Source organism: Microcebus murinus, chromosome 6 (assembly GCF_040939455.1).
Source record: "Microcebus murinus isolate Inina chromosome 6, M.murinus_Inina_mat1.0, whole genome shotgun sequence".
NCBI classification, from domain to species: Eukaryota; Metazoa; Chordata; class Mammalia; order Primates; family Cheirogaleidae; genus Microcebus; species Microcebus murinus.
Window position 1 is genome coordinate 15,363,620 of NC_134109.1, and position 13,506 is coordinate 15,377,125.

At 38.3% G+C, this 13,506-nt stretch overlaps 1 protein-coding gene across 3 annotated transcripts in view; it reads left to right on the plus strand.

Annotated features, from left to right (window-relative positions):
• The window catches only part of EML5 (EMAP like 5), a 149,560-nt gene that overhangs the window by 41,540 nt on the left and 94,514 nt on the right, over positions 1 to 13,506 (plus strand). For all 3 annotated transcript variants that reach the window (XR_012919686.1, XM_012773990.3, XM_076003788.1), the window contains exons 8-9: positions 7,930 to 8,067; positions 11,831 to 12,087. Coding sequence is in view for 2 of the 3 variants with exons in the window: in XM_012773990.3 (XP_012629444.1) it covers positions 7,930 to 8,067; positions 11,831 to 12,087 (395 nt within the window). In the remaining variant the exon portion in view is untranslated. The remainder of the gene's footprint in view (positions 1 to 7,929; positions 8,068 to 11,830; positions 12,088 to 13,506) is intronic.

Sequence of the window (13,506 nt, forward strand, 5' to 3'; positions counted from 1 at the left end):
GCAATAGCAAGACCAATCCCTCTTTTTCCTCATCCTCCTCAGCCTACTCAACATGAAGACAACAAGGCTGAAGACCTTTATGATGATCTACTTGCACTTAATAAATAGTAAATATATTTTCTCTTCCTTATGATTTTCTTAGTAACATTTTCTTTTCTCTAGCTGACTTTATTGTAAGAATATAGTATTTAATACTTCTAACATACAAAATGTGTGTTAATCGACTATTATTGGTACAGCTTTTGTTCAACAATAGGCTACTAAGTTTTGGGGGAGTCAAAATTATATGTGGATTTTTGGCCTCATGGTGTTGACACTCCTAACTCCCATGTTGTCCAAGGGTCAACTGCGCTTTAAATCATCTCTAGATTGTTTATAATACCTAATACAATATGAGTGCTATGTAAATAGTTGTTATACTGTATTGCCTAGGGAATAATGACAAGAAAAATGAGTCTGTAAATGGTTAGTACAGACTCAACCATCATAGTCTTAATTACATTTTCCACGTGCAGTGGTTGAATCCATGGATGCAAAACCCACAGATATGGAGGGCTGACTGTACACATTTAAAGCTCCTAAGAGTTCTAAGTACTATTTCAGCTATCTTTCACAAGTTATGATGTGAGCAGTTGTGTTATAACTTAGTTCAACATATTAACTAATTTTCATTAGGATTTTGTCTATTCCTTTAGGTTATTTGGAAGTATAATTCTTTTTTTTTTTTTTTTTTTGAGACAGAGTCTCGCTTTGTTGCCTAGGCTAGAGTGAGTGCCGTGGCGTCAGCCTAGCTCACAGCAACCTCAAACTCCTGGGCTCAAGGGATCCTCCTGCCTTAGCCTCCCGAGTAGCTGGGACTACAGGCATGAGCCACCATGCCCGGCTGATTTTTTATATATATATATATATATTAGTTGGCCAATTAATTTCTTTCTATTTTTATGGTAGAGACGGGGTCTCGCTCAGGCTGGTTTTGAACTCCTGACCTTGAGCAATCCGCCCGCCTCGGCCTCCCAAAGTGCTAGGATTACAGGCGTGAGCGGAAGTATAATTCTTAATTTTCAAATAGTAGGTATCTTCTAGTTATTTTTGTTTTCTAGCATCATAGTCTGGAACATATTTTGAATTTGAATAGTTTTAAATGTTAGACTATATATATAATTTAAGAATATGTGTATATGTGTATATATGTGTTCCTTTTTTTTTTTTTTTTGTATGTATATACCCGCCCCCCTCCTCCCTCCCACCTGCGGAATACCCTATTACTGTAGTACCTATGTGTCCACTTAGGTGCTACTCAGTTAATACCAGTTTGCTGGAGAATATATCTGGTGCTTGTTTTTCCATTCTTGGGATACTTCACTTAGTAGTAAGGGTTCCAGCTCTAACCAGGAAAATATAAAATATAAGATATCACCATTGTTTCTTAGAGCTAAATAGTACTCCATGGTATACATATACCACATTTTATTAATCCATTCTTGGATTGATGGGCACTTGGGCTGTTTCCACAGCCTTGCAATTATGAATTGTGCTGCTATAAACATTCGAGTGCAGGTGTCTTTTTTGTAGAGTGTCATTGGATCATTTGGGTAGATGCCCAGCAATGGGATTGCTGGATCAAATGGTAGATTCACTTGTATTGCTTTAAGGTATCTCCATATTGCTTTCCACAGAGGTTGAACTAGTTTGCAGTCCCACCAGCAGTGTAGGAGTGTTCCTCTCTCTCCGCAACCACGCCAGCATTTATTGTTTGGAGATTTTTTGACAAAGGCCATTCTCACTGGGGTTAAGTGATATCTCATTGTAGTTTTGATTTGCATTTCCCTGATGATTAGAGATGTTGAGCATTTCTTCATATGTTTGTTGGCCATTCTTCTGTCTTCTTTAGAAAAGTTTCTGTTCAAGTCCTTTGCCCACTTTTTAATGGGGTTATTTGATTTTTTCTTCCTAATTTTCGTGAGTTCTAAGTATATTCTAGTTATCAGTCCCTTATCGGATGCATAGGATGCAAAAATTTTCTCCCATTCTGTAGGTTGTCTGTTTACTTTCATGACTATTTCTTTGGCTGTGCAGAAGCTTTGTAGTTTGATCATGTCCCATTTATTTATTTTTGTTGCTGCTGTGATTGCCTTTGGGGACTTCTTCATAAACTTTTTACCCAGGCCGATGTCTAGGAGAGTGTTTCCAACTTTTTCCTCTAGAGTTCTAATAGTTTCATACCTTAGGTTTAAGTCTGTTATCCAGCGTGAGTTGGTTTTTGTGAGAGGTGAAAGGTGTGGGTCCTGTTTTAGCCTTCTACAGGTGGCTATCCAGTTTTCCCAGCACCATTTATTGAAAAGGGATTCTTTTCCCCAGCGTATGTTTTTGTCTGCTTTGTCAAAGATTAGATGGCTATATGAGGATGGTTTTATATCAGGATTCTCACATCTGTTCCACTGGTCAATATTCCTATTTTTGTGCCAATACCATATTGATTTAATTACTATAGCTTTGTAGTATAGTTTGATATCTGGCATATTAATGCCTCCCATTTTGTTTTTGTTGCCTAGAATTGCTCTTGATATTCGGGGTCTTCTTTGGTTCCATACAAAGCGTAAAATTATTTTTTCTATATCTGTGAAGAATGCTAATGGGATTTTAATAGATATTGCATTGAATCTGTAGATCAGTTTGGGTAGTATAGACATTTTGATGATATTGAGTCTGCCGATCCACGAGCATGGTATGGATTTCCATCTGTTTACATCCTCTGCTATTTCCTTCCTCAGTGTTTCATAGTTCTCCCTGTAGAGGTCTTTTACCTCCTTGGTTAAGTATATTCGTAGGTACTTTAATTTCTTTGTTGCTATTGTGAAGGGAATTGAGTCTTTGATTTGGTTCTCAATTAGATTGTTGTTGGCGTATATGAATGCCTCTGATTTCTGTGTATTGATTTTGTATCCTGAGACTTTACTAAATTCATTGATCAGTTCCAGGAGTTTCTTGGTTGAATCTTTGGGGTTTTCTAGATACAATATCATATCATCAGCAAACAGTGAAAGTTTGATCTCTTCTGCCCCTATTTGGATACCTTTGATTCCATTTTCCTGTCTGATTGCTGTAACCAAGACTTCCAGCACTATGTTGAACAGAAGTGGAGATAGTGGGCAGCCTTGTCTGGTTCCAGTTCTAAGTGAGAATGATTTCAATTTTTCCCCATTCAGTATGATGTTGGCTATGGGTCTGTCATATATGGCTTGTATCATTTTTAGGTATGTCCCTTCTATGCCTATTTTCTTAAGTGTTTGTATCATGAAAGGGTGTTGAATTTTGTCAAAAGCTTTTTCTGCATCTATTGAAAGAATCATGTGGTCTTTGTTTTTGCTTCTGTTTATGTGGTGAATTGCATTTATAAATTTACGTATGTTGAACCATCCCTGCATCCCTGGGATGAAGCCCACTTGGTCGTGGTGGATTATTTTTTTGATAAGTGTCTGGATTCGGTTAGCTAAGATTTTGTTGAAAATTTTTGCATCTATATTCATTAGGGATATTGGTCTGTAGTTTTCTTTTTTTTGTTGCATCCTTTCCTGGTTTTGGTATCAGAGTAATATTCGCTTCATAAAAGGTGTCGGGGAGGTTTCCGTTCTTCTCGATGTTGTGGAATAGTTTCTGCAAGATAGGTACTAGTTCTTCTTCGTAAGTGTGGTAAAATTCAGGTGTGAAGCCATCTGGACCGGGACTTTTCTTTTTAGGGAGATTTTTAATTGCTGTTTCTATTTCAGCTGTTGAGATTGGTCTGTTCAGGGAATCTATTTCTTCCTGGTTGAGCCTAGGGAGGCTGTGTGTTTCTAGAAATTTGTCCATTTCCTCCACATTTTCCAGTTTGTGTGCATAAAGATTTTTGTAGTATTCATAAATTGTATCTTGTATCTCTTTGGGATCAGTTGTGATATCTCCTTTTTTGTTCCTGATGGAGCTTATTAGAGATTTCTCTTTTCTGCTTTTCGTTAGGTTAGCCAATGGTGTGTCAATTTTGTTTATTTTTTCAAAGAACCAACTTTTTGTTTTATTAATCTCCTGAATAGCTTCCCTGTTTTCAATTTCGTTTAGTTCTGATTTGATCTTGTTGATTTCACTTCTTCTGCTGGGTTTGAGGTTGATCTGTTCTTCTTTTTCCAGCTGTTTGAGTCGTTTCATTAGATTGTCTATTTGTGATCTTCTTGTCTTTTGGTTATAGGCATTTATGGAGTTAAACTTTCCTCTCAGAACTGCTTTAGCTGTGTCCCAGAGGAGTTGATAACTTGTCTCTCCATTGTCGTTTTCTTCATAGAATTTTTTTATTTCCGTTTTGATTTCTTCATTAATGAAGTAATCATTTAGTAGGAGGTTGTTTAATTTCCACGTTTTTGTGTAGAAATGTGAGTTTCTGTTAGGGTTGGTTTCTAGTTTTATTCCACTGTGATCTGAGAAGGTACATGGTATGATTTCTATTTTTTTGAATTTCTTGAGATTTTCTTTGTGTCCTAGGATATGGCCAATCTTAGAGAATGTCCCGTGAGCTGATGAGAAGAACGTATATTCAGTGGATTTTGGGTAGAATGTTCTGTAAATGTCAGTCAGACCCAATTGTTCTAGAGTTTTGTTTAAGTCCATTATTTCTTCATTAATTTTCTGTTTGGAGGATCTGTCTTGTGCCGTCAGTGGGGTGTTGAAATCTCTGGCGATTATGGAGTTGCTATTAATCCATTTGCTTAGCTCCAGTAAGGTTTCCTTTATGAATCTGGGTGTACCTAAGTTGGGTGCATATATATTTAAAATTGTTATCTCTTCTTGTTGAACTGTGCTCTTCACCATTATATAATGACCCTCTTTATCTTTCACTACTTTTGTTGGTTTAAAAACTAAATCGTCTGAAATTAGAACTGCCACACTAGCCTTCTTTTGGCTTCTATTTGCTTGGAATATTGATCTCCACCCTTTTATTTTTAGTCTATATGCATCCTTGCAGGTTAGATGTGTTTCCTGAAGACAGCATATACTTGGCCTGTATTTTCTTATCCATTCAGCCAGCCTATGTCTCTTGAGTGGAGAGTTTAAGCCATTCACATTTATTGAGAGAACTGATAGGTAAGGTAGATTACTGATCATTCTGTTGGGTTGGATGTTGTTGCTATGATTTCTGTCTTGAGCCATTGTAATATCTGGCCTTTAATATCTTTGGGTTTTGGTTGTTTTTATATTCGTGGGTTATTATTATGATGTTCCGTGCATAACGCTGTTTTAAGTACTTCTTGTAGGGCTGGTCTTGTCTTGGTGAATTCTCTGAGCCTTTGCTTGTCTGAGAATGTTTTTATTTCTCCTTCATATATGAAGCTTAGTTTTGCAGGGAATAATATTCTAGGCTGGGCATTATTTTGTTTCAAAAGAGTGAGAATGGGGCCCCAGTCTCTCCTTGCTTGTAAAGTCTCATTAGAGAAGTCTGATGTTATTCGAATTGGCTTTCCCTCGTATGTTACTTGCTTCTTTTGTCTTACAGCTCTTAGAAGGGCCTCTTTAGTTGATACTTTGGTCAGTCTGATGACTGCATGTCGTGATGTCTTCCTGTTTGCATTGAATCTTCCAGGGGTCCTCTGAGCTTCTTGAACTTGTATATCAATATTTAGAGCAAGGCCTGGGAAATTTTCCTGTATTATATCTTCAAACAGCTTGTCCAACCCTTGAGTGTTGTCTTCTTCCCCTTCTGGTAAGCCTATGACCCTCACATTAGGTTTCTTCACATAATCCCACAGCTCTTGTAGGCTTTTCTCTTTTCTCTTGTTTCTCTGCTCTATTTCTGTGACTGATTTATTTAATTGGAGGGTGTTATCTTCAAGCTCTGAGATTCTTTCTTCTGCTTGATCTACCCTGTTCTTGAGACTTTCCACTGTATTTGGTAGTTCCTTGAATTGATTCTTCATTTCCAGGAGTTCGGTTACACTTTTCTTCATTGTGTCTATTTCTTTTGCCATATCCTGGAGGCTTTTTGTGGTTTCTTGGTGTTGGTTATTGAGTTGTTGTTGCAGCTGGGTGAGTGTTCTTATGATCCACATACAAAATTCCTCTTCTGTCATATTGGTTGCCTGATTTTGGTTGGTGTCCGTTTCTAGGGGGCTGGTGCTCCTCTTTGGGGGTGTGTTTTCCATTTGGTTCTTCATAGTTCCTGAGTTCTTTCACTGATTTCTTCCCATGTTGATCAGTTGTTGTTTCTTTCCTTAAGTTATTGTTTGGTTATTCACACACCTTGTTTAGTTTCTGAGGCGTTAGGTGGTGTCTGTGGGTGAAATTGGACCACTCCCTGTATATTGAGTCAGTGGGTGTCGTGGAAAGGCTGTGCAAGATGCCGTCCCTGTCAGTAGGTGGCATTTGCTTGGAGGAACAGGCTATGCTGTTGATTTTGTGTCCTGTTATCAGCTCTTGTTCTGGGCGGAGCTGGGTTGGGTAAGCCTGCCCTCAGGCAGTTAGCAGGGGTCAAAGTTCCCTTCTCTGCTTCCAGGGAAAGCTGTCAGGGCGGGGCTGGAATGGTCCCGCTCAGCCAGAAAGTCTGGGTGTGGGGGTGGGGCTGTCTGAGACCCGCAGTCTGGAGCGGGCCTTGCTTCTTTCCACCCTCCCCAAGTCCGCAGCTACTCCTGGGCCTCTGCCAGCAGGCCAGACCACAAGCCACCAGGCCTCCCCGGACTGTGATGCCGGCGGAGAGGTTCCCTGCACAGGAACGCCACCTGGGTTGGGCGCACGGCCTCCTCCTGGGAGGAGGGTTGCCCTCTAGGATGCCGATCTGCCCCTGGAGGCACACACACCTCAGTAGGCTGTTCACGTATAACCCTTCTGTGCCCCGGGCAATGCTAGCCCTCGGTGCAGGGGATCTGGTCTGCAGGTCCGACCTCTGGGTCCCAGAGTTCAAACTCTATCCCCACCAGGGAGAGGATTTCCAGTCCCAATTCACCCACAGGGAGCCCAAGCTGGGTCTATGTCTCTCAGCCTCTGAGTCGGCACCATTCTCCTGGGAACACCGTGCCAGCAGCACCTGGGAGGGCGGGCGGGTAGGGAGCTCACAGTCTGAGTTCCCCTGAGTCAGCTGTAGGGTCCCAAAAGGGAAGGTCCCTGGAGGTGCCTCTGGCTGATGGCTGTATTGTCTCTCTGGGCAGCCGCGGGTAGGGTCGGCGGAGAGGAGGAGGAGGCAATATGGCGCCTGCCGCGTGGCTCGGGTCCGTGCACACGGAGGTGCCCGGAGGAAGTTGGGAACCTGGTGCCACGTCTGCTACAGGCTCACCCCTGGCTGGTGGCGGCAGTCTCTGGGCTGGTGTCCGCAGGTCTCTCCACCCGCTGGGGAGCCCACCAGCAGTCCCAAATGCAGGGGAGGGGAAACAGCAAATCCACCTACCCTTGCCACTGGTCTCCGGGCTGCTCCGGTGGTCTCAGCCTCCAGTTCTCCTCTGCAGCCTCCTCCCGTGGAGTCTCCCGGGGTCTCAGGTACCCTTCCTTCCGGCCCTCGTCCGCTGTATGCTCGTCTTCTTGCTTCTTTCCTCTAATTTCTGCTAGAATCTGTCTTTTCTGCAGAGACACTCTGTCTGCCGGTGTTATTTGTCCGCCATCTTGCTCCACCCCCTGTGTTCCCTTTTATTAGGATACAAATCATCTGTCTAAAATGAATGGTTCGAAAGAATTAATATTACTATATTGTTTTAAAAGTAAAAGATTCTATCAGCTTCAGTCATTTTAAGCATGAGCAGTATTTCCATTTTCATGGATAAGAATTCGTTGCTACAAAGGAGACAGTTGAAATATCTAGATTTATCTTAACTTAAAATGAGATTATTATTTTCACCAAAATATTTTCATAGAATCTGTCGTTTTTTAAACTATGCCTAATTTAGTATTCTTTTTTATTTTTTAAATTAAATGTTATAGGATATGGAGCCTAGTAGATCATGCATTAATAGCAAGGTGTAATATGGAAGAACCAATTCGTTGTGCAGCTGTAAATGTAGATGGAATCCATCTTGCACTTGGAATGAAGGATGGCTCATTCACCGTACTTCGAGTAAGGTATGGTATTAGGGTAGAAATAGAAACATAGTAATTTTCTGTTCAATGAGATAGAATATGTAATACTCAATGTTTTTACCCACATATTCTTTTTTCTTCCTCTTATTAATATAGATATGTTTCCGATATTAGTTTCATTAAATATAAAATATATTCATAAGAATAGCTTTGTTAGAAAATTAAATAAACTGAAAAACATTGGTTTGGGCAGTTAAGAATGCTTAATAGACTAATGCCTAAAATTTTGAGCTATAAATTTGGGTCTCAACTTCCTTTTCTTGGTAGTATGGATTTTCAGTAACGATCTCTTGCCATTGAACAACATGAGGCTGTTAAAACTGGGTGAAAGGTATTTTGTTGTTAGTTACAGCTTTATGCTTTGAAAAAAAATACCTGTCTCTCTTCCTTTGTTTGGATAATTAGAAAAATTTAAAGAATTTGTAAAAGCAATTATAGGTAGGTGCATTCAGTTGAATTCTATGCAACCATTAAAAAATTTGCCATAGATCCATTGCATGTTTACAAGGATAAATACTTACAAAGTCTTTCTTCTCTAGCTCAGTTAATGGTAGGATCTTCCACTCAATTGCCCAGTCCAGAAACTGTTAATTTATTTTTCTCTTTTGGCTCTGTCTACTTAATCACAGACTTCTGGAAAGTCTACTTTCTGAATAGCTCTCAAATTAATGTCCTTCCTTCCATTCTCACCATTGTACTCTTGCATAGCCTTATGTCGTCTCCTGACTGTATTAGTGGTCTCCATATCTCCTGTTTTGCTTCATTCAAGACCTTTCTTCACTCTGTAGTGATAAGTGATTCCTTTAAAAACACATTTGTTTATATTCTTCCTCTTTCTAAAGTATGATACTTTCTAAATATGAACTGTCCTTAGAATGAAGTTCATAATCCTTAACATGGCACATCTCTCCTGCCTTTTTTCACTGTACCTCAGTGTCTTTCTTTCATCTGTACAAAACTTTTTTTCACTTCTTCAGATACATCATGTTCCCTTGTACTTCTGAGCTTCTATATTTGCATACTTGTCTTTCTGAGACAGATTTTTATGACAAGATTTTTTTCTTTAACTTTTTTTTTTTTGGTTGTTTTTTTTAGAGACAGGGTCTCACTTTATTGCCCAGGCTGTAGCACAGTGGCATGATCACAGCTCAGGATAACCTCAAACTCCTGGGCTCAAGCGATCCTCCTGCCTCTCAGTCTCCTGAGTAGGTGGGACTACAGGTGCACACCATGGTGCCCAGCTAATTTTTGTATTTTTAGTAGAGATGAGGTCTTGCTCTTGTTCAGGCTGGTCTCAAATTCCTGAGCTCAAGCTATTCTCACGCCTCGACCTCTCAGAGTGCTAGGATTACATGCATGAGCCACCACGCCTGGCCTTAGTAAGACTTTGCAAATCGCAGGGTCTAAGGCAAAAGCGATGTCAACTAGGAAAGCTTTAAAAAAAAAAAAGTACAGAAGTTTTAAATATTATAATCTTGGATCTATCTTGGAGCTTCTTTTCTCTTTCTATTTCTAACACTACATTGGTTAGAATAATCACTACTGTAATTAATTGGCCCTTAGCTATGTAGTAGCTCAAATAAGACTGAAGATTAATTCTTGTATGTGTAACAATCAAAAGTCAATGAGTGGTTTTCCTTCCCCAGGTAACTCTAAGACCCAGGTTCCTTTCTTTTTTCTTTCTTTTTTTTTTTTTTTTTTGCGACAGAGTCTCACTCTGTTGCCCGGGCTAGAGTGCCATTGCATCAGCCTAGCTCACAGCAACCTAAAACTACTGGGCTCAAGCAATCCTTCTGCCTCAGCCTCCCAAGTAGCTGGGACTACAGGCATGTGCCACCATGCCCGGCTAATTTTTTCTATATATTTTTAGTTGTCCAATTAATTTCTTTCTATTTTTAGTAGAGACGGGGGTCTCACTCTTGCACAGGCTGGTTTTGAACTCCTGACCTTGAGCGATCCTTCCGCCTTGGCCTCCCAGAGTGCTAGGATTACAGGCCTGAGCCACTGCACCTGGCCCCAGGTTCCTTTCAGTTTGTTGTAGTTTCATCACTCCCTAGGGCCCATCATCATAGCTGTCTACATGTAGCCACTAGAAGGGGCAAGAGTGTTTGAAGGAGGTATATCAGCGTCCTAAAAATACACGGCTAGAAAATGGCTTGCATCATTTCCACTCACTTGTCTTTAGTTGGAACTGAGGCATGTGGCTAAACTAACTGAAAAGGAGCCTGGGAAATTTGATCTAGGAAGAAAGGAAAATGAATTTTTTTGTGAATTGCTGGCACTCTCTCACATATACTGTTTTCTTCATTTGTTGTGGTCCCCCTTTTCAGTTAAGGGGATGATTTTTATCTTTCTCTGTATGATTAACACTATGGTAAAGCCCAAACTCCTTGGCAACATGTCAGTTTCGTCACAGATTGTCCTCAATCTCTTTAACCCCATCAATCACTAACTACTTTACCCACTTATTCTTGTATCCACATTACATTATTGCTGTTCCTCAAAGGTGCCACATATTTGCATACTGCTGTCCCTTGGCTCATGCTGTCTTCTTCCTGGAAGACCCTTTCTCTTCTTTTATACTTAGCCAGCTTCTCAGGTTTTATGCTCAAAAGAGATATCACCCTTCCTTGCCCCCTTCCTGCATTTAGTCTAGTCTTAATCCTTCCTTCAGTATTTCTTGTAGAACTTCACACTTTTTTTCGAGTAATCACCACATTTTATCATAATTACTTTATATCCATCTGTCACAGAAGAAGGTGAGTTCCAGTTTGTATCCCTAGTGCCTAAAACAAAGTAAGTACTCAGTGTTACTGGAAGAGTTTGAGTGCTCTAAATTGTACATTTAGAAACTTTAAAAATTGGGACACATCCATTTAAACTTCTGTTTTGGATTTTATTTACTTAAAGCATTTCAGATGAGTGAGGCAAAATTATATAGAGAAGAGTCGCTGACACTAATTAGAAATAGGAACTCTCTCCTACTTCTACCTCTGCTGCCTCCCTGAATCCTTCTCCCCTACTCTTTCTCCTCCTCCCCACCACCTACATAACTTTAGAAAATCAGTGGTGTTCAACTAAGTGTTTATCCACTTTTATGGTTGTTACAAATATCTGTATTATTTTGGGAGCTACAACTATAAGGCATCATTGGAAAAAATGTTCAATTTCACTGGTTGACATGGTCCCTAAGGGATGAATTTGTGTTTTATTAACAAAGGTCGAAGAGGTTGAAATAAAATTAACTACTGATATTTATTAAAATATATATATATGTTTAAATATAAGACTGAAGTAATATGAATCAATTTCTCCTTTCTTGTTTTCTGAATGTAATTTTGCACATTTGGCTCATTATAAAAATTTGTTTGAACATTATAGTGTTTATAATTAAGCATTTTTCATAAATTCAATATTTACAAAGAACTTTTACCATAAAAATCTGTGACTTTAATTCCTTTATTTCCTTTATTGACTCCAAAAATTTAGTATTGATCTTTAAAATGCTTGAAGTAATTTAGAAACTGAAATTCAACATTTTTCTGTACTGCTGGCTATAGTGTCCCATGTATTTCTGTTCAGCAAAATAATTATTCCTGAACTTATACTACTTGTCTTATTTATATTTGTTTTATAGCTTACAAACACTTGATACAGCCTCACAGTCATTTTAGACATGATCGAAAACTAAATTCTCTTGTGTGACTTTTGTTCATATAGTATCATTTTTTTTTCTTTTTAACAGAGATATGACAGAAGTTGTACATGTTAAAGATAGGAAGGAGGCAATTCATGAGTTAAAATATTCACCAGATGGAACTTACCTTGCTGTTGGATGCAATGACAGCTCAGTTGATATTTATGGAGTTGCTCAGCGTTATAAAAAAGTTGGTGAATGTGTTGGATCCCTTAGTTTCATCACTCATCTGGACTGGTCCTCAGACAGCAGATATTTACAGACAAATGATGGAAATGGGAAAAGACTTTTTTATAGGATGCCAGGTAAAAATTTCGAGTAAATCATATATAGTTTATAGATTTTTAGGGCCTGTACAATATTTCAGAGTTTCAATAGAGGCAGAGTGTAAGTTACATTTGATTATGGAAAATCAAAGATCTGAGCTAATATTTCCAGCATTGTGATCTTTTCTATAAGGCTGCCTTATTATTATTAAAATTCTTTTGGATTTTTTTTCCAACTTTATTGAGGTACAGTTGACATATATTAATAAAAATTATATATATTTACAATGTACAGTGTCATGTTTTGATACACATATAATTGTGAAATGATCAAGATAATCAACATCTATCACTTCACATAGTTATTTTTTGCATGTGATGAGAACATTTAAGATCTATTCTCTTAGTAAATTTCAAGTATACCATACAGTATTGTTTATCATAGTCAACATACTGTATATTAGATCTCCAGGACTTATTTATTCTGCATAAATGAAATTTGGTACCCTTTGACCAATAGCCACCCCCCAACTCCTACCTCTCCCAGTCTCTGGCAACCACCATTCTAAATCACTTGGTTCTTAATTAAAACTCCTTTGCCTGGAGGATCTTAGACAGACTCACTTTTTATTGAATTCTATACCATGGCAGAAGTCTCTCTGTATGTTAGAGAGTCAAAATGCAATTTTTGTGGCTAAAAGTAATTAAATAAATATAATTGCTACAAATGTGTAACTACAAATTATTTGAGCTTTTTGCAGTTACCTCAAATAAATTTTGCAAATATTAACAATGTAAGTAGCAAACTTAAATTTGAGACAGTTCCAATTAAAGATTTAAAAAGAGAGAATAAAATAATCATTAAACTATTACCTCTTAGTACTTTATTTATTATGATGCTTAGTGAATTAGTCACTGCCTTACAAGAACTTATTTAGTAACAATAGCTACATAATGAAATCAATGTATCTCACCAAAAGTTTTTCATTAACAATCTATATATAATGAAGATTGACTGAAACCTAAAGCCCTCTTACCTAGTGTAGTTATATTACTCCCCACTCATTCTTTCTTCTTGGTCTTTTTCAGTTCTCTCTTTTTTTGAACTATGTATCTTAGGTTTCCTTTTTTAATACCTGATTTTTCTGTTTTACAGTTTTTATCTTTTCTTATAACTTATCTGGTTGTAACTAATCTGTATGATGATTTGAATAGAATTCAGTTTTATTCTCCACCTAGGTGAACCTGCTAATAATTAGTTAACTATTCAAGTCTGTGTGTGTCTCCAAATCAGTACAGTTTTGGTAATGATTTTTTTAAAAAATTCTTGCATGCAGTTTTCTCTTCTCCTTACTCAAAGTTACCTATCTATTTATGTATTCGTCTCTAACTGGGGTGGGAAAATATTTAAAATTTTGAAGTTTACGATGTTATTGGTACCATTTAAGCTTCAGTGAA